This window comes from Biomphalaria glabrata, chromosome 11 (genome assembly GCF_947242115.1).
Source record: "Biomphalaria glabrata chromosome 11, xgBioGlab47.1, whole genome shotgun sequence".
Lineage (NCBI taxonomy): Eukaryota > Metazoa > Mollusca > Gastropoda > Planorbidae > Biomphalaria > Biomphalaria glabrata.
The window spans coordinates 27,854,069-27,876,636 of NC_074721.1; the positions used below are offsets into that span (position 1 = coordinate 27,854,069).

At 37.1% G+C, this 22,568-nt stretch overlaps 1 protein-coding gene across 2 annotated transcripts in view; it reads left to right on the forward strand.

Moving 5' to 3' along the window:
• Positions 1-22,568, forward strand: part of LOC129921690 (uncharacterized) — a 140,931-nt gene that overhangs the window by 61,691 nt on the left and 56,672 nt on the right. For both annotated transcript variants that reach the window (XM_056004109.1, XM_056004108.1), the window contains exons 21-24: positions 2,237-2,417; positions 5,452-5,602; positions 12,923-13,086; positions 21,311-21,404. In XM_056004109.1, coding sequence (XP_055860084.1) covers positions 2,237-2,417; positions 5,452-5,602; positions 12,923-13,086; positions 21,311-21,404 — 590 coding nt within the window. The remainder of the gene's footprint in view (positions 1-2,236; positions 2,418-5,451; positions 5,603-12,922; positions 13,087-21,310; positions 21,405-22,568) is intronic.

Below are 22,568 nucleotides of genomic sequence, written 5' to 3' on the forward strand. Positions count from 1 at the left end.
TACAATGTTTACACGGGATATAAAGATTAAGACTTAAAGGCTGAAATGAAAAGTAGTTTTTTTTCTATTTTGAGATTATTCGAAACATATACTAATATATATATATATATATATATATATATATATATATATATATATATATATATATATCATGGGCGTAGCCAGGGGGGGTTTGGAGTTCAACCCCCCCCCCGAAATGAATTTTTTTGTTTATTTTAGGTGAGATTTTAATAATAAACCATCACTTGCCCCCGCACAACCAAAGGGGTTTTAAGTTTAAAACCCCCTACTAGGGGGGTTTAAGTTTAAAAACCCCTACTAGGGGTTTTGAGTTTAAGACCCCCTACCATGGGTTTTGAGTTTTAAACCCCCTACCTGCGTGTTTGCAGTTAACTCTATCTCTTCTATAAAACAAAACAAGAAAAATGCAAACACAGTTAAGGAAGATTTTGATTTTCAAAACCCCGTCTAATATTTACGATTAACCCCCTTTTTAATATAAAAAAGCTAATTACGCACTTAAAATGTTATGAGCGTAGCTAAATGGGTTTTGACTCAGTTTTGAGTTTAAACCCCACTTCAGCGGGGTTTCAAGGTAAAAAATACCTCTTTAATAATAAAAACAAAGCAAATTATACACTAAAAATGTTGTGATTGTAGTCTAAGGGGTTTTGAGTTTAAACTCTCCTCCAGTGGAGTTTGAAGCTAAAAATTACCTCTTCAATATAAATAAAAGAAAATTACTCACTCTAAAATCTATGAGCGTAGTCAAAGGGTTGACGATAAAAATATATCTTCAGTGTAAGGAAAAAAGCAAAATTACGCACTCAAAATGCTATGAGCGTTGCCGAAAAAGGGTTCTGAGTTTAAACCCCCATTCAGAGGGGTTTGGTGCCAAAAATACATCTTCAATATAAAAAAGCCAATTATACACTAAAATTATTTGAGCGTAGCCAAGCCAATCGGGGGTTTTGAGTTTAAACCCTTCTTCTACAGATTGCTTTTTTAAAACCCCTTCGGATGGTTTTGAGGTAGAAAAGCTACAAAATGAACAACAGAAGATTTTGACGATAAAACTTCTCCTTTCGATATAAAATTTAAAGCAAACCACAGTCACTTAATTCCATTAGCGTATTCAAGAGAGGTTACACATTTTTACCAGTGGCAGGGCTCCATAAATAAACTGCAGTGAATAGTCATCTACCGTAGTCGAAGAAAACTAAATGTAGCTCAACAAAGATGGCTAAGACAGATTTTAGGAGTCAGTTATAAAGATCGGGTATAAATCAAGGAAATCCTTGGCCGAACTTTGAGTCGACCCCTTAGTAAGATTGTGAGAGAATGACGCATGAGGTTTGTGAGAAATGTTCTTCGAAATAATGAATTACGCATAAGAAGAGTTGCAATGATATCCTAGTACAACTTGATGTCACTCATTCATGGAGGTCCTCATGGTAGGTGGGAAGAGGCTTCGGACATTACCAGTGACAGATTTTTATGGAAACAGCTTGACGTCAAATGCTCTGAACGTCGTGGGAGGGTCTAAGTCAGTAAGAATAGCACATTAGGTTTTTGAAATAAAACTTTTTAATAGCAGGAAAATACAGTGTAGATACCTAAGAATATGCATTTTGTTGGTTTTCAATATCAGAAATAGTGCTTGGCGGTGGGGCTTTGCCCCGCGCTGGGGGAGCTCCTAGCACTCCCCAAGACCCCTTTGCTAGTAATATCGGGGAATCTACAATTTTTCCACTAACTCATGGAATAACCTATTCTAGGGCACAATAAACGTCTTCCGAAAGAATGAAGGGTCAGAATGTAATAAAGATTATGTACACACACACACACAAATACATATAATTTTTTTTCGCGGGGAGGGGGGATAGAAAAAATTTCACCTCCCCCAACCCCCCCCCCCGAAAAAAATCTTGGCTACGCTCATGATATATATATATATATATATATAATAATATTATATATACTATAATTAATATATATATATATATATATATATATATATATATATATATATATATATATTAATTATAGTCGTTATTGCTGAAGAAGGCCAACAATAGATACAAATTAATGTCCAAAAAGTGTCGAAAAAAATATTTAGATCATTTGAGTAAATATGGAAAAGACATTTTCTAGATACATTACATTAAATGTAGTATATTTCCGGATATAATATAATTAGATATTGATTAAGAGACATAATACTTTTTTTTTGTAGGCTGAAATTTTGTGTCAGTTTCTACTCATCATTTTTGCATTCTTCATCGCCTTCGCTGTGTCTTCACAAGCTGTTCTGTATCCTAACACACAACTGACTGGTCTGTTATTTTTTCGAATTTTTAAACGACCTTTTTGGTCAATATTTGGAGATCTTACCTTGGATGAGTTTGAGCCCAATGGTAAGCATATATATCTGACACATATTTCACACAAACTGAAAAAAGTAAATATTCTAAAAGTGTATAGTTATTTCGATTGTTAAAAACTGTTAAAAATAGTTTGTTTGAATAGTAAATACCAAACTACATTGTTGACATAAACAATCAAACAACATAGCAAAAGATTATTTTTAGTTTTGTAGATAGACATTGTAAAAAGATACATTTAATTTGGTTTTAAATTTTCGTACTTAATCATATTATTTTTAGTTTTATTTTTTTTTCTCTCTCTCTCTCTCTCTCACTTTCTTACTCATTATTTTTATCTGAAATTATGTAGCCTCTCCCCTCTTTCTTCGTCTTTTACAATATACATCCAGAGTAATCCTGCCCTGCACCAGTGCTTGTGGTGCGTACAAGCGCACTTATAAACTGAAAAAGAAGGTGCAAGGATTATTATTAGTAGTAGTATAGATTTTATATAGCGCTACTTTCATGCTTATAGCATGCTCAGAGCGCTTTGGTCCAATCTCATTTGTGGAACAGTGGGGAAGGGGAGGAGAGGGGTATCTAGAAGTTGATTTTCCGTGCTGCCTTTAGGCGCCCGAGCCGAGTGTCGAACCTCAAGCCCCCTTCTAGGGGGCAAAGACAAGCAAAGTTCAAGCGCTCTTAGCATCTCGACCACGCTTTCCAATAGATAGAGAAAAGAACAATGTATCAAGTGATTGTGAAGAGTCTGAATTGTTTGAAACTAATGAGCCGTCTTTTGAGCTGCTTGAAGACTAAGGGACACCTGGAACAAAGCGGAGAAGGCTGGCGTTGGTCCTTATTAATGTTGCTGGTGAAAGTACTGGTAGAATTAGTAACAAGACTCTTGGAATGTAGAAGGCTGTTATGTGTTAGACTAGGTAAATAAACACTTATATATTTACCGTAGAACTTCGTTGTGTTGGATGTATTAGATTTACAACAATTGTTATCTGGAGGTGGGATTTGGGCAACTCAACGAAAGGAAAGAATGACAACGCTGAGGAATCTAGACGAACTCAACTACAAACAGTTTAATGAGGGACTCCGAGCCAGAGAGCTGAAGATCGTCTGGGCCAAAGAAAATATTGTGAGCAGGTCTTGAACAGGAACTGGTTGATGAAGGGGAGGATATCTAGACATATTTGTTGAGATAGAACCAGATATTGGTGAGCTCCTGATCACCTGTTAGGAGAACAGGTAAAAAAAAATATCCTCCAAGATTCGATGAATCAGTCAATGAACAAACTAATACGTAACGAGCAAGGCCAGATCGACAGTCCAACATTATTTATCAACCAACCGTTAATAATTAAATGTGTGGCTATGCTAATAGTTACAAAGATTCTAGACCTAGTCTTGATTTACTAATTACACCAATTTTTTTAATAAAGAAATATTAAAATCTTTAAAGATAGAAGATTTCGAAATACATTTAAATTCCAAGCTTACACGACACATTGAGTTAACTTTTATAATATCCAATAAAAATGATCGTAGCCAGCATTTTTAAAAATGATTGGTTGTTTTGCAAGTTGTGAATTTTTATCCATTACACACGCATATACACATTAGAAAATAATTAATATATGAACATAAATAGTGATAGTGTGTGTACGTAGTTAACAAAAAATAGACAGGCCAGCTTTCGACAAGTGGCACTGGTCAACTTTGACGAGTGGCGTTGTTGCGAAGCTTCGAGAAAGATATATTTTGAACTCTACTTACTCCAGTCACATTAGATAGAGCAGTATCTACAATCAGTACATTATATTATATATTATATTATACATTGTATTATATAAGATAAGATAAGATCAGAAAAGACGAGAGGTGTTCCGTCAGTTTCTGGAAGGCCTTAGGGGACTCTATATAAGGAGTTTTTTCTGATTGTTCGAAACGGATTTAGAGTTTTTGTATCTTATGAATACGTTTATAACATGCATTGGAAGGGGAATTTAAAGATCTAAATTATCCTTTAGAACAAATGTAGGATTTTGTGATTTAACTTTATTGAGAGAAAAATAGGAAAGGGAGAGTTAAACAGAAAACATTGTTTAGCTACTCTTATGTAATTATAGAACTTGATGACCGTATACTTCAGTTGTTTTGTTGTTTTTATATTGAAGAAAGAGGGGTTTCTTGAAAACCCCCTAATGTGGAAAGGGGATATTTTGAAAAACTACTTTGGCGAGGATTATGGAACTTTTTAAAATTTGTTCACTTTTTTTAAACAGAAGAATAAGGTTTTAACATAAAAAATATTGATTTAGATCATAGAAATGGATAAGTGTTGATTGCTTTAGCTTTGGATAAGTGTTGATTCCTTTAGCTTTGTATTGAAGAGGAGTTTTGAACTCTTTCACTCCTAACTGACAATACCAACGTTAATTTGACCCCATTAAATTAAATTAAAATTTGATTTTATAAGTTTAATTTGTGTTATGTAAAAAGGGCATGCATTCTTCTACAATTGTATGCCTTATATAACATTTCCTAATTACATATAAAAAGTCTAAATCATAATAGGGTAGTGAAAAAAAAATTCCATCGGAAGTGGAAAATAATTACCTTCACCTAGATGGCAACTCTGTTGTAACTAATTGTTTTACATTAAATCCCCCCCCATATCCAAAAAAACAACAACAACAACTAAGAGACAGTAATTACACGGGGACGGGGGTAACCTATAATCCCTCTTGCCTACACTCATATCTATTACAGAAACATAGATAAACAATACTGATATCCAGTGTTAGTTAGTATGTTCGTCTAGTCCTTGATATAATCATTGTTAATTCCTAGATACCCTTTTTCCTATATATATGTATCTATCTATCTATCTATCTATCTATCTATCTATCTATCTATCTATCTATCTATATATATATATATATATATATATATATATATATATATATATATATATATATATATATATATATATATATATATATATATTTATTTATTTATTTATTTATTTATTTATTTATTTATTTATTTATAATCTCTAAATTATTTTTTTCAGTGGAATGTACTGATGATGCAAAGTTGTACTACGATTATAAGCAGCTACGATGTCCTTCTGACGTGGGAAGTTACTACGTGCCGATAACTATGGGCATCTATGTCATCATAGTTAATATTCTTCTCTTCAACTTGATCATCGCACTGTTCAAGTTAGTAAATAGACATCGATATATATATATATATATATATATATATATATATATATCATGGGCGTAGCCAGGGGAGGTTTTTGGGGTTCAAACCCCCCCACCCCCGAAATGAAATCCCCCCCCTCTTGAGGGGGGATCGGAATTTAGTAAATGATTTTTTGCTTTGATTTTGTTTCTTTTAGGTGAGATTTTGATACTAAACCATCAATTGCCCCAGCACAACCCCTACCAGGGGGGTTTGATTTTAAAACCCCATACCAGGGGGGTCGAGTTTAAAAACCCCTACCAGGGGTTTTGAGTTTTCAAGAGCACATTTAAGGGAGATTTTGATTTAAAACCCCCCTCCAAAATTTACGATAAACCCCCTCTTCAATATAAAAAAGCTAATTACTCACTCAAAATGTTATGAGCGTAGCTAATTGGGTTTTGACTTTTGATTTTAAAAATCACTTCAGCGGGTTTGAAGGTACAAAATACCTCTTTAATAATAAAATAAAAACAAAGCAAATTAAGCACTCAAAATGTTATGAGTGTAGTCAAAGGGATTTTGAGTTTAAACTCCCCTCCTGTGAAGTTTAAAGCTAAAAAGTACCTCTTCAATATAAATAAAAGCAAATTACTTACTCTAAAATCTATGAGCGTAGCCAAAGGGGTTTTGAGTTTAAACTCCTAGCCAGGGGGTTTGAGGCTAAAAAATGCATCTTCAGTGTAAGAAAAATAGCAAATTACGCACTCAAATGCTATGAGCGTTGCCAAAAGGGGTTTTGAGTTTAAACCCCCATTCAGAGGGGTTTGATGCTAAAAATACCTCTTCAATACAAAAAAAGCTAAAATTATTTGAGCGTGTCCAATCCAATCGGGGATTTTGAGTTTAAACCCCTCTTCTACAGATGGCGTTTTTTTAAAGTTTAAAACCCCTCCAGATGGTTTTGAGTTTAAGATCCCCCTACAGAGCATTTGAGGTCGAAAACCCCCAACAGATGATTTTGACGATAAAACTTCTCTTTTCGATATACAATCTAAAGCAAACCACAGTCACTTAATTCCATTAGCGTATTCAAGAGAGGTTACACATTTTTACCAGTGGCAGGGCTCCCTTAATAAACTGCAGTGAATAGTCATCTATCGAAATTGAAAAACACTAAATGTGGCTCAACAAAGATGGCTAAGACAGATTTTAGGAGTCAGTTATAGAGATCGGGTCTAAATCAAGGAAATCCTATGCCGAACTGGGAGTCGACCCTTTAGTAAGATTGTGAGAGAGCGACGCATGAGGTTTGCGGGGCATGTTCTTCGACAAAATGAATTACGCATAAGAAGAGTTGCTATGATATCTTAGTACAACTTGACGCCACTCATTCATTGAGGTCCTCATGGTAGGTGGGAAGAGGCTTCGGACATTACCAGTGACAGATTTTTATGGAAACAGCTTGACGTCAAATGCTCCGAACGGCGCGGGAGGGTTTAAGTCAGTAAGAATAGCACATTAGGTTTTGAAATAAAACTTTTTAATAGCAGGAAAATGCACTGTAGATACCTCAGAATATGCATTTTGTTGGCTTTCAATATCAGAAATAGTGCTTGGCGGCGGGGCTTCGACCCGCGCCAGGGGAGCTTCTAGCACTCCCCATGGAAGAACTTATTCTAGGGTACAATAAACGTCTTCCGAAAGAATGAAGGGTCAGAATGCAATAAAGATTATGTACACACATAAATACATATTTTAAAAAAATTCGCTGGGCATGGGGGGGGGGGCGAACCCCCCCTTCCTAAAAAAAATCCTGGCTACGCCCATATATATATGTGTGTTTATTTTAAGTGTGTGTGTGTGTGCCGCTCTACAGGCTTATAGCCTTTTTTACGATTATTTACAAGGGGGGATTAAAACGTGTTATTATTTTTGTGTGTATTATGTAAATTCATAAGTCAAAATAGATATATCATGACTACATTTATCTGATGAAATCCATTTTATTTATATCAACGAAGATACTTTTATACTAGACACTAGCGTTTCTTCATCCCCGCTAGTTGGCTATAAAGTTGTATTGAGCAGAGCATTCTAAGTCTATTTGAATCGCTACGTATGTTATATTGAACCTTACTCCACTATAATGACACGAGCATAATAGTGTTTACTGAGCGTTCAAAAGGCAGCAGGAAAAACATATTCTCTGTCTCTCTTTCTCTCTCTCTCTCTCTCTCAATATATATATTGTTATAAACTTGGTGGTGGCACAGAGAGGGGTAGTGGTGTGTGCGTAGTCAAACGACGCAAATCGCCCCAGGCCAGCGCTAGACGAGCGGTCAACCGTGACGAGTTACGACTGTCAGCCGAGTCGAGTGTCAAAGGACAGTTCGGGAAGGATCGCCGTCGTGAACAAGAGCTCAGGAGCGTCACGAGAGTTGTAGTCATCTGACCACCTAGAAACGTCGAGAAGGCTAGTAGGGACCCTATATAAGAGCGGAGGCGACGCAGTCAAGACGGTTCAGAAAGCGGGTTCACGACAGGAGTTCAGAACACGGTCGACTACAGCACAGTTCAACGGTGTGGTTCTGTACGGAGCATTACGACGGTTCAGTGCGGAGTACTGTCAAGTACAGTTTTGATCTTGGTCTGTGATCGAGTCCGACACATCGAGCCCAAGTGTGTGAAGTCAGTCCCGAACTGTTGAACCCAGTGCAAGCCCGGAACGAGACGGAGAGGCCAGTGCAAGACTTGATACGGCGGAACGGTGTTATCGGAGAGATATTTGTTATCGCAGAGCTATTTGTACTGTTCTACGTGCTGCCAATTGTACAGTATTGGCTGTTATTTATGGACATTAAACCTTTACGTTATTTTGGAGCCCTGACTTGTCAAGTTCTTTAAGTTGGTGTTGTATGGTGCAGTTTGCAGAGAGCTTGGATAGTGAGATTCGTAACAATATAGTTACTTCATCGTGATTCGACGATGACCACTTTGTCATCTAGTGGGCTGAGGGATTTGCGACGTGGTTTTTTGCATCCCCATGTGGCTGGTGATACCTATGTAAGCCCCGAATGTTAGGCAGCACACTGGGCTGGTTATTTCAGATAGAGCTAGTGTCTGAGGGTTGACTAATGGCTGGAATTTTGATTTAAGTGAGGAGGATTTGCGCAACACGTCGACCTCACTTTTCTGGAAGCAAGATTTGGTCAAAACGTCCGTTGACAAGTTCGGGTGCAGTGGATGACCAGTGACTTTAAGTTGTCTTGTCCTGCCATAGAGTGTTCCACAGCACTGTGCTGGTCAAAATTGTCTAGTTTTGGGACGTTACGCACAGGTCGCCAAGTTCAGACTTCATATGCTAGGTTTGACAGAACTTCAGTGTACTGAGTGCCACGGACACGTCATATACCCTCTACCTGGTTTATATATGTATATCACTAATACGTTCTTTTATACAGGGCCGCCGCGAGTGTTTTGGCCGCCTGCGTGCGAAATTATAAAATGCCGCCCCCTTACCCTTTTTTGTTCTAGAAAAAAAAATTCATTAAGACTGATCTGGAGCCTGGGCATTGTACTCTATAATATAAAACCATTTGATAGACCAATCGTTTTTTTTTTCTTTTTATAATCGCTTTGTTGTTGTATCCTTCATGCCCTCTTAGATATTTTTTTTCCAATTTTAACTTTGAAAAGGTATAAAGCCCTTCTCCAGTTCATGTATTTCTACATGAGGTGTCTAAGAAACAGAAGCAATATTAATAAAGTCTAGTTCGGTATAAGACATATCTGGTGTAGAATCTAATCTAATTTTTTGTGTGAAAATATTTGTGTGCTTAAACAATTTCAAGGATTTCATTTTCTATTTCACTCAAATAGTCTTTATTAATTGATGAAAATACTCTTTTAGTATTGGTGTTAAATAAACTATTCATGGATCCTCTCAAAGCGAAACGTTGTCGAAAATAATTCCTTATATAACAAATTATTTAGGTTTCTTTTCAAATCATCTAAATTACGTACCTACACATTTATCCAACACACCGCCAGGACAAAATGAAGCCACTCAGCGCTGATTATTTTTCTTGAATTAATACAAAATATATAATCCAAGTACAAGTCACTTATACAATGATTTGTAATAAAACACAATAAGGCAGTGCTTCTCAAAAATTACAGAGTGCGACACCCTACAGGACAAAATTTTCGAATCCTAATTTACATAGCGAAATATCACAAACGAGTCCGTTGCTATTTTTCGGAAATAGTGTTACGTATATAATTTTAATGTTTTCTAAAACGTTCTTTCTGGAGACAAAATTGAAGATGCGGGGCAGGTTTTCACTCAAGTCGGTAAGGGGTTTGATTTCGGGATAGGGCCCCGGAGCGGCGTTGTCAGCTTCTCCTAACGTCTACAAGTCTTTTGTCTTGTAGTAAGAAGGTCAAAAAGGTCAATAGTGATGTGTTTTCTTTCAGAATCCACTATTCATCCTAGTGATAAAAAAAAAGTTAGGGTCATATTAAGTATAGGTCTAATAATAAAGAGGTAGCGCTGGTCAATAGTATTATTCGAGGGACATTCTAGGTACATGTAGCGCGGACGTCGTGATGTTTTTAAAGATCATCTTCCTGCTAAGTACATCTCTGGCGTTGATCTTAGTTTTCCACACAGTAGTCGTCACTATAATGAAGTGCAATAGTGGGAAGGCATTCGACTATTCAGAAAACAAAATCCAGAAGAATCACACTAACGGAGACTTTTTGAAATGTTTTCTTCAAAAAGTTTGGACCCATATTGTTGCATACGCCTCCGCAAAAAAACGTCTACACTTAACAAAGCCCAACTAGAAGATGAAGCGGCGTCTCTTACTTAAAATATTTTAATTTTTAAAACATTTGAAATTATATATTTTTAATAATATTCAGAACTGTATTAATGACTACAATGAAAATAAACATTGTTTTTGTCGCCCCCCCCCACCGTTGTTGATTGTCAGGAGTTGGCTTAAAGCTGCAAGCAGCTAGTAGTCCTACAACTGAATCGATGTAGGCGTTCTATAATGTTAATAAATACACCTCAATAAGTCTTTTATGAACTATAAAACTGTTCTTATAATATTACAATATAAAGTCTTCACATAATTAACTTCTATATGGATAACTATAAATGGACGCCTATGGAATAATCCAATGGAATCCTCGCAGGCCACTCTATTTAAAAAAAAATAATAAAGTTTCTTAAATAACTTATATACGAATGTCATTTTTTAAAAAAGGATAATGGAATAATTAGAATTCATCAAAATATTTCAATATTTAAAAATTGATTTTTTGAAAACTAAAAATAAAAAAAAGTTAACCTTGCAATAATGATTTGGCCGCCCCTTACATTCGGCCGCCTGCATGCAATGCACACATTGCACAATAGGTAGCGGCGGCCCTGCTTTTATATTTTACTTTGAACATACATTTAAAATAGAATACTAAACTACTTTAAGACTGCTTGGTCCTGCGATTTGCGCGCTGGACTGTCGTTCGAACTTTGTTAGTCTCGGATTCAAAACCCTACCTTGTCACACCTTCCGTCAACCTGCGGGAGGTTTGGACTGTGAAACAAATTAGTTCAACTTTGAAGGAACATCAAAACGTTGACTCCGTTATCAGATATGGTCGGACCTGGCCTAATCTGAGCATCTGCAGATAAAGACTTATGCAGAGTTTACTTTTGTGTGATTTGAAAGATAGTATTGAGTCAAAAAAAAAACACTTTAGGATTCCGTACTACATGGACATAAAGAAACAAGGTTGTTTGTGATAAAAATATAATCTATTTTTTTCGACATTAAGATGTCGCTCCGAGTGCCAATTCTAAATATTCTGTACTGTCTTTGTTCATCTTAAGCTTTCTCAACCATCCAATCTCTAACCTTGCAATGGTTCTACTGGATTTTGCTGCTAGATGCACCTCTGAAGGGTACTGATGAATTGTAATTATCGTATAACTGTGAGTTGTCTGCAAGGAAGTGATATAGATGCCGGTTAGCTGTATAACACCGCTGAGTGGGTATGTATACATGTTGAACAGTACTTGGCCTAGAACTGATCCTTGGGGTAGTCCGCGCTTGTTCATTGTTGATTTTATATACACAACAACACTTTGGGTGCGTTCAGTCAGGTTTAGGACTATTTCTGCTAAATCAAAAGTGGCAGAAAGTCTGGCCATTATAATTATAATGCTGACAAGTCCAACACGATATTTATTGATATTTGACCTATGTCGGATTTTTGTAGTAAGTCATTTAGTAACCTGACCATTGTTGTCTCTGTGCTACGACAATAATGTTGAAGATGAAAAAAGAATGTGCGCTAAAACAATGCGCTCCAGAAGCTTTGACAGGAACGGAAGATTTGATACCTGATGATAGTTTTTTAGACATTCCTGGTCAAAACTGGATTCTTGTAATAAGGGCCTGACAAGTGCATGCTTAAAATTGCTATGATACAATGCCTTAAGTAAGTGAAAACTTCGCAATGTAAGAAATTTACAGTACACGCTTATCTAAACATTCAAGAAGCAAGGAAGTTAGAATGGAATATAGGTCACGTGATTTATTTGACACATTTAAAATAATAATATCAACAAAATTTTAAGAGACTCACTAAAACTCACAAAAAAGAGAATTTGAAAGATTTTAAAGTGGTCAAGCTATAATGAAAGGGATGGCATATTATTTAACTGCTCAATCTTGCCATTGAAGAATGTATTGAAAGAATCAGACACTGGGATAGATGACAGCAAAGGTTTCGTTATTTGCATTTCAGCGGTGACCCTTTAAAGAATCAGAAGTTTCTATTTTTTGTCGAATATGACGAGATTTTGCGTTTCTAATCATGCGGTTCATCTTCTTTTTGGATTTGACGATGTATCGTAAGACCTGTCATTTGAAAGGTTTGTTCGGCACGTCGTCAAATAAGTTTAGCAGTCTTTGTCTTCTGATATCCAGGATTCAGATGAGACTGTACGAGTAACAAGCGGTACATGGCTATCCTACAACTTTTTTAAGCATGAATTGTTATTGCTTAGAACGACATCATACTGAACTGAAACCGAATTAAAATATGACCGAACCGAGCCCGAACTTTAAGAGACGCCTTGGTTTGATGATTTATATATAGCGAGGGCTCCACGCATGCGCAGAAAGAAATCTTTTGATATCTACATTTAATTCAAAGATGATAGATCTACTTTATACTTTAACACATGAACATACAAAATAAAGTCCATTTAAATCAAATATATGTAGGCCTAGAAGCAAAAGTTTTTATTTGCAAAAATGTTTTTTTTTAATTAGCTCTGCAATAAAAACAAACGAAGAGGAAACGGAAGAATTATGGCATCGTCAGTTTATGTCATTTACATGTGAACATAGTATACTTTTGTTTATGATGCCGCCAATCACCTTGCTGTTTCGTCTGCTACCACAAGATGATGACAGCAGCAGACGTTACCCATTCCGTAAGTTCATGTTTACTATTACTCTTCAATTACTATTATACTCATTATATGTAATATTTATTTCCTGTCCTAGCTACATTCGAGTGCAGTCTTGATTTTTACAAAGCCTATATGATCTCACTCCAACTGTCTGGTAAAAGTTTGTACACGTTAATTCTCCCACACCCAATTTGGAACAAGCTGAACTTTGGCATATTTATATATTTTTCTGACAAAAAAGAATCGAAAAAAAAAGGGCTATGTTGCGCTTATGCATTTCGTTTCTTTGGTTTAAAACTAGAATTAGAAATTAGGCGGAAGTACATTTTTCCTTATATATCTTTTGCATTTTTAAGTTCTTATTTTAAATTAAACCGACATTATTAGTCTATAAATTAGTTGTACTTGATAGAAAAAAAAAATATCCCCCAAAAAATTTTAAAATACGGGTAGTTGGTATCAGTGGCTATAAAGAGAAAAGATCTGAAATAAGCGCTTGAAACTATACATTTAAATATTTATTTCATGAGTCTTTACCCAAGATTTTTTTTAGGACTGGTTTAAGTCCACAATAATACTAAGCTTATAAATAAAAATAAATGCACGTTAATGTATGAATGAACTTGTTTTAGATAAAGTCCATTAATTATAGTTGCTTTGAAAAATTGATCTCACACATGCCAGTTTATAGATCTATAAAATCTAGTTAGAATCTGTAATCTATTTAATCATAAATATTCAAGTTGAATTCGAATTGTAACTATAGAATCTGTAAAGATTTACTTCTAGAAAATATATCTAGGTTATAAATATAGTAGAAACAGAATCTTAGATAATCAGAATTAAGTGTTACTCTAGGCAGTCTATATCTAGATTCATAGACTTAATCTTGATTTTACACTACATTAAGTCTAGCATACTAAATAAATATATATATATATATATATATATATATATATATATATATATATATATATATATATATATATATATATATATATGTTGTTATGACATGATTAGGATTTAGTTATTTTGTTTCGGGAATAAGAGGAAAGTTTTACTTAGTGACAGAATGAAGTGATGTAAACATAGACATATATATATAGAGACTGGACGATAAAGAACAAATTATTATCGGAAATATGTGGGAAAAGAAAAGTTTGTAGATCCACATCACAAACCTATATATATTTGCCTATGTCTGTGATTATAAAACAAAGACAAAATATGGCAGTTTTGCACTTTTCAAAACTAAAGATCAAAGTTATATATTGGCTGAAATGTTAGTCCTAGAATTTTAGCTCAATCGCCGCCATTTTTTTTCACATAGATATAGTACATAAAACATATTGACTCCCCCCAAATAAAAATAACTTCCTACTTCCAGTCTATATTTATTTATGTCTATGGATGTAAATTTAAAAAGTAGAACGCTCTAAAAGTTGATGACGAAAATACGCTTTTCTCATCTTGTATATTGTGACGTATTTCTGATCTTCTGGCAAAATGTACTAGTAGGCCCACAAATAAAAACACTGCAAAGAACTTGACGACTCAAACTTTCAGCTTTATATAACTTTATTGACTATTAACTCTAACAATTTATTACTGTAACATGTAGCGTAGAAGACATTATAATATCTGTCAGTTTACAGTTAGCTATTTTCATGGTATTTCATCTCTTCACTTCGTTGCATAGAGCCGTATTCCACAGAACTGACCACCGACACACTTCCCAGTTTTGCTCCAGGTCTCCCAAAGCTGAACCAAGTCGTACTCAAGTCTACCGAATGATAGCCGTACACGTCTTACATCGACTGTATCGACTGTAACGGCTCATCTCCACTGTAGTTCGCTGTATAGATTTTAAGTTAGCTTGCATCGAGTCGTACACATCTCTTTTCCACTGTCTCGCAAAGTAGACAACAGTAACGACGACTGTACCTACGACTTCATACAACTGACTTTCACATAAACACTCTGGCTGCACAAACATTCTTGTATCTTCTGGAACAACACGTGAGGAAACGTCACATCCTGTCTTTGTTTATACATGTACATTCCAGAGAACACTCACTGTTGTGTTACACGTTAACCTCTTCTTGTCACTGGTCATTTGTAATATTATATACACGCTGCCTTCGTGGACCTCACAATGGATTTCGACATGATCAATGGTTAATGGAGGATTCTGGCTAGGCTCGGATGCCCAACTACTCTTCAATCCATTGTCAAGCAGTTTCATGTACGTCGTAAATGCCAGATTAGACATAATGGTGAACTGTCAATCATTTCCAAATAGAAAATGGTGTGAAGCAGGGCTGTGTACTTGTTCCTGTTCTTTTCCCTTTCTTCTCTGACGTCTGTGGCATTTTACTTCTCGAGAGACGATCTTTTCCCTTTGCAACTTTTTGTGTGACTAAAGAGGCCAATCCTTGATACACAGCTGCGATCGCAGGTTGGGCATATATAATCACCAGGCGCCGTTGCATTTTCACCCTTCTTTCTGCTTTTGTTGTGTATGACATCTGCAATCTGTGACTCTTCCTTTATGCTCTCTCTCCATGTGGATCTGTCCAGTGCCACCTCTTCCCAGTTGCCAGTGTCGATTTTGAAGAGCTTCATGTCGCGTTTGCATACATCCGTATAACGTAAGAGTGGGCGACCAGCGGCTCTCCTGCCTTCTATTAGATCGCCATACAGGATGTCCTGTGGAAGTCGACCTACTGGCATTCTACTAATGCAGCCAAGCCAGCCAACGCGTCTGCTGCTGATAACAAAGCGGATGTCGTGGCACCCTGCTCTTTGTGATTATTTTATCTTGCCACCTTATTTTAAAGAACCGCCTTAGGCATCGGAGGTGAAAGACATTCAACTTTTTTTCCTGCCATGAGTAGGTTGACCATGTTTCACTTCCGTACAGCAAGGTGCTCAACACACAGGTCCGGTAGACTAGGGCTTTAGTACTGTTAGTCAGCAATATGTTGTCCCAGACTCTTCTGCAACCGTGACATGGTGGCCATTGCCTTGGCTATCCTGTTGTTTATGTCTTTATCCAGTAGAGTGTTGTTGGATATGATGGAGCCGAGGTAACAAAAGTGATCAACAATTTCTAGTGGTTGGCCATTAATGCTTACTTGAGGTGCAGGGTTTGTGTTTTGGACAAGTATCTTAGTCTTGCTTTGACTGATGTTTAAGCCGAACTTCTGGCAAGCAGCAGATAGTTTGTCAACCATGGACTGTAGCTGAATATCAGAATCAGCCACAATAGCTGCATCATCAGCATACAGGAGTTCCCTGACGAGTAGCTTCCTAACCTTGGTTTTTGCCCGCAGCCTTGATACATTAAATAGTTTTCCAGAGGATCTTGTATGGAGAAACACACCTTCGTTTATGTCGCTATACGCATAGTGCAGTAGACAGGAGAAGAATATGCCAAACAGAGTAGGTGCGAGCACACATCCCTGCTTGACACCACTGCAAACCTCAAAAGGTGCTGATTGGGCTCCATTAAATTTGACAGTACATTTAGTTTCCTCGTGAAAACACTCAATTAACTTCAATAGTTTGGGAGGGCAACCTTTTTTCCTCAGGAGTTTGAAAAGGCCACTTCTGCTGACCATGTCAAAAGCTTTAGTCAGATCAACAAAAACAATGTAAAGGGGTCTGTCTCTCTCTCTGAATTTCTCCTGCAGTAGACGTAGAGAAGATATTATGTCTATAGTGGATCTACCACTCCTGAATCCACACTGAGACTCTGGGTAGACTCTAGAAGATATCACTTACAGCCTGGATAGTGCCACTCTAGCAAAGATTTTGCCCACTATACTGAGGAGAGAGATACCCCTATAGTTGTTGCAGTCACTCCGATCCCCTTTGTTCTTGTATATTGTGACTATAGTTGCGTCAAGCATGTCCTGTGGCACATGACCTGTTTCCCAACAGCGGCAGAGGAGAATATAGAGTTCAGGGAGCAGGAGTGATTCGTTGACTTTCACTACTTCAACTGGGATACCATCGCTCCCAGGAGATTTTCTATTTTTTAAGCAGTTAATTGCTTTTTTGAGGTCACTAAGGCTCGGAAGCTCATCTAGACATTCCAGTACTGGAAGATCTGGTAGAGAAGCCAGGGCGACATCGTCTACTGTATACTGTGTGGCATAGACTTCGAGGTAGTGTTCTGTCCATCGTTCTAGCTGCTTGGTTTGATCTGTAATTTTTTCTCCTGATTTGGATAGAAGGGGGGCAGGCTTAGACACTGTTGGACCCAGGGCCGCTTGAATGACATCAAATAGAGCTTTGCTGTTTCCTGAGTGGAGACTGTCTTGGATTCTGTTGCAGGTATCCCTCCAAAAGTTGTTGGCACATTTTCTAGCCATTTGTTTCGCCTCTTTATTAGCACTTTTGAAGGCCTCCAAAGATTTTGGATTAGGCTTTGTCTTGTGAGCGAGGTGTGCAGATCGTTTTTTCTTGATGCAAGGTTCCATATGTGCTAGATTCGCCTCAAACCAGTCTACATTTTTGTGTTTTTGAAGCCCAAAGGCGGTGATTGCCGAACTGTAGATTACGTCTCTTAATTTCTCCCATCTGCTAGAGATGTCTTCTTCATCACTTAACGAGGGGATTGAACTGTTCATGAGCTCGCCAAAGAGTGCACACTTCTCTAGGTCACCTACATAGTTGACGTTAATTCGCCTAGTTCTGGGTTGAGTGTAAGTGTAAGCCTTCTTGAGAAGTAGCTTGATTTTGCTTAGCACTAGTGAATGGTCTGAGTTGCAGTCCGCACTATGGTATGAACGGGTGTGGATGACACTTTGCAGATCCATCCTTTGGGCGATGCAGAGGTCAAGCTGGTGCCACCTTTTTGAGCGTGGGTGCTGCCAAGAGACTTTATGGCGTTCCTTGCCAGAGAAGAATGTATTTATTACACACAGTTCATGAGAGCTACAGAACTCGAGTAGCCTTTGGCCATTGTCATTTATTTTGCCAACACCATGAGGTCCCAAGCATTTTGGCCATGCATCATTTCCATCACCAAAACGGGCATTAAAGTCTCCATTTATATAGAGGTGCTCGGACTTTGGAATACTTTTAATTACGTCCTCTAGAGCTTGAAAGAATCTGTCTTTGTCATCTTCCGGTGCAGCAAGGGTTGGTGAGTAAGCACAGATTATATTAACTTTGCCTTGCGGTGATGTAAATTTCATGTGTGCTACTCTTTCATTGCCAATGGGAAACATTGCAATGCAGGGGACGAGACTGTTTCTTATTGCGAAGCCGACGCCATGTATTCTAGGGCTTTGTTCTGGTTTTCCTTGCCAGTAGAATGTATAGTTGCTTTCTGTAAGAGATCCACTGTCTGCCAGTCTGGTTTCTTGCAGGCAGGCCACATAAATGTTTAGTCTGCTGAGTTCTCTGTCGATCATAGCTGTTTGTCGCATGTCGGTGACGAGTTCAGGGTCAGTATTGAAGCCAGGACACATTGTCGTATGTTCCAGCTTGCTAAACGCATTAATGTTGAGGGTTTTCTTTTGATTTTATTTGCAGGTGCGGGTAAGCAGCTTGCTTTTTGATTTGGTCTTAGCACCAAGCACCCAGTGGTGCGGCAAGCTGTGGCGGGATAGCAATTTATTGTCCGAGGGCTTCTCGGCTTAAGGCAGGCAGTAGCTATCCAGTGAGGCTAAAAAGCCCCTCCTACCGTCAAGAGTGGTCCCTGGCGTTCCAGCTTACGCCAATCAGCTAGGAACTTATCACCGGTAACTACCACTCTCCCTGTTTTTTCAAAGACATTACTGTCAGAGATGGAGTGACCTCTCCATTGCTGGGGGAAAGCCTGGGCGGTAAATTTGCGAGTGCTGGGCTGCCCACACGTCAGCACACGCCTCTCTTCCATACTGACCTGGTCAAAAGGGATGGCGAGCCATCACAATTTGGGGACAGGTGGCTGCAGGAGTTTGCCAGAGAGCAGTAGTCTTACTACTGTCCCCCCGCCTACGGGGCTCCAGGACCAGATTTTCTTTTAGGGTTTACTCCCTTAGCCTTAGATCTTACAGGGACACACACACAAGGCAGTGCGGCTATTGACCTATAGCTAGGGGTTTGGTTTGTGGGCAACAGGGCGTGTCCGCACGCCGACGGGCCATGCCTGCCTCACATCTTGGGGCCAAACCTCCTCCGAGACCCTTCCAGTTTAGCCTAAGGCTTCGCAGCCTCAGTTTCCATCTGCCACCACGAGGAGGTACTGCATAGGACTTGCTGTGGAGAGGCTATGTACTGGCAAGAGAGACTTACAAAATTGCTCCCCTTTCACAGATGCTAGCCAGCGGTGGCAACAAGTTAAGCTACCACACTAGACGCTTCACACAGCCATTGGACTGACGTAATGCTGGGACAAATGAGGCAGCGATTGCACTAACGCATCGACATCAGTGTTTGTTGGGACGACAATCTTCGACGTATACTATCCCATACAAAAAATAAAAGACATGGTCATAACAAAACCTCTCTATGCCGATTATTGCATCCTACTAGCCCACAATGAACATGATCTCCAGATCGCGGCCAACGAATTGGCATAACAGAAGTCATGTTCCAGAAGTGACCCAATAAAACATACTTAGGCCCAAAGATCACCGTAAATGGACGTCATCTTAACGTGGTAGATCACATCACGTATCTAGAAAGCATATTATCAAATGACACATCGCTTCCAAGGACGTTAATAACCGTCTGGACATAGTTAGTAGTGCTTTTGGACACATGCAGGTGTAAGTTGGAGGAATAGATTACTCCATCTGTCTATAAAAAAAGTGTTTATCAAGCATTGGTTCTCTTAGCCCTCTAATAGCTCTGAGACATGGGTATTTTACAGAAGGCAACTAACATTTTTTAAAATATTTTAACAAAGAGAATTGGACTCAATCATAAACATACGGGGGGCCAGACAACACTACAAACAGCGATGGCTTTGCGAAAGCCAGTATGACTAGTATAGAGATACTTATTATGGTCCGATAGTTACGCTGGGCAAGGTACGTACCCCGTCTCGTTCGGTGAGCTAAAAGGTGGTCGACGTAACAGGTGCTGCGTATCGATGGGAATTATTGCATTCCACATGAATTTTCGGACTTGATGACACGCCTTATTATTATTATATCAGTATATTAAGTATTGGCGTCGAAAAGTAAACCTATAAGTAGAAATATATTCAATATTGTATAAAGAGTAGATCTACTAAGTCTGATCTAGACTAGCTATATATTTTTGTAGATCAAGTTATATATTCTATATAGATTAATCTAGATTGTAGATGAAGGCCTATCCTTAATAATAAACTTTAGTCCGATAGGGCTAGATTTAGACTAGTGACAATCTAGTCTCAAGATAGAATCTAGATTTCTAAACAAAATTCGATCTGAAATGTAGATGTAAAATAATCGTATTACACAAATAACAAACTAGTGTTTTAGAGGAAAGACATATAAGAGACTTCATTTATTATTCAAGCGGTGTTGCACTGACGCGCTAGTGTGCAAATGTCCATATAATATTAATGTGTTACAGCAGATCTAGATATAGAGTCTCCTTAATGACAATGTCAGTGATTTTGAAGATTAATGATGAGTGCAGTGTTACTATTTATTTGAATGTTTCACAAACCACATGACTACGCCTACGGTACTACGTTATACGCAGAACTGTGAATGGCATGAACTGTATACGCATAATCTATTGCTTTTTGTAAGTTTAACTGCTGGGCTGTACGAGATGCCAAAAAAAATATGTAGATTCTAACATTCTAGAGCAAGAGATCCATTCCACTTAATTTATTAACATAAATATACTAATCTCATTTATAATATAAAGCTCTAGATCTACTTTATTACCAACACATTGATACAGATTTTAATATATAGATTTAATTATACTAATAAAGAGATGCAATTTAAATATATACGGTGTTAGCGAATAGCGTTACACAAAAAATGAATCTTTTTTTTTTTTCTGAAAATCTGATACTTGGTGTGTAATAGTAAAAAAGCACCTATCTAAATAAATTGTAATTAGATAGAAATTACTTATAAGCTTTATAAGGAGAGCAATGAATCAGACTGCTTTTGGTATTCCATGCATAACTGATGGAAATTTAAATTAAATTATGCTTCTAAGAAATACTTGTCACATTTTAAATGCTTAGTAAAATATAATTATTATTAAAGCAATAATACATTTGATCTTTGTTCAGATTTGGAAGGACAGGACCTTGAAAAAATGACCAAACTAGCAAGTATTGAGACAGAACAAAGAGACATATTCCTCGAAGAAGTTGAAGGCATAATGTGTGTACATTTAATTTTTTTTTTATTATTTCTTTTTGTAAAACAAAAATTCTAACACTTTCTTTACATAAATTACTGAAAATAGGTAAACATATGTTTGTAATGTTTTCTACCTACTTGATTTTCTGTATACCTAGGGAGAAGGCATAGGTCTATAAGCTTACCTCTCCGACGAAATATTTTTGCTTTGCAATGTAGCAATGTCATGAACAATTGAATTATACTCAATTTATACTTGACATTAGATAGAGTTTCGTGCCACCTAATTTCAATTATTTAGCATCAACACATTTTTTAATAATTTAGATTTTTTTTCTTGTAATTTGTTTTTGTTACACTATTGGAACCATATAACGTTTTTTTCTTTTATAAAATTTAGGAGAATTAGAAAATACATTTTTTTAACAGAAATTTTTCTTTAAGAGGGAAAAAACAAATATTGCTAAGAAAAGGTTGTTTGTTGATTGTTCTCTGTTCCAATGTCTTTGCTAACCTTACTTACCTTAAACTTTAATACCTTTGTTTTTATATAGTTTTCTACTCAGTTTTGTTCGAAAGCTAGACCGCATCAAACTTGCCAATTTGAAAACTCGGGTCCAGATAGCATGACAAGTTTACACCAAATATTGTACTTTTGGCAGATTGTAACTTTTTTCCTCTAAAATCTACATAACCATATTAGTGTATTAAGCTTGATTACTTTTTTTTTTATATAATCTTCATATAAGCTCCTGTGATAGAAACTTAATTAACCTGTCACCAGTTCTTTCCAGATGATCAAATGTTTAAACCACTTGCCATCTGCACGTCGAGTTATCTTGACTTTTCACGCAACCCACACAGCTACCCACAGAGATACCCATGTCAACATGTATTTATATACAGCTACAGTTTTTAACGAGTCGGTGTTTAAATTAGTACTCACGCACATGGACCTTTCCTATACACCTTTAACGCACCTGTACCAAACTTTGCTATTTATTGTCATCAGACTTTAGTTTGTATTCACAATCACGAAAAGTATCTACGCTTACCTAGAATGGAATTCACTACCAAAAAAAAAGGGTTCCCGGCCACTTAATTCCCGGTCAATTCATCCCTGATAGTTTTATTCCAGATAATTTCATATTTTCATCCCATGTCATTTCATCTCTCAAGGACATT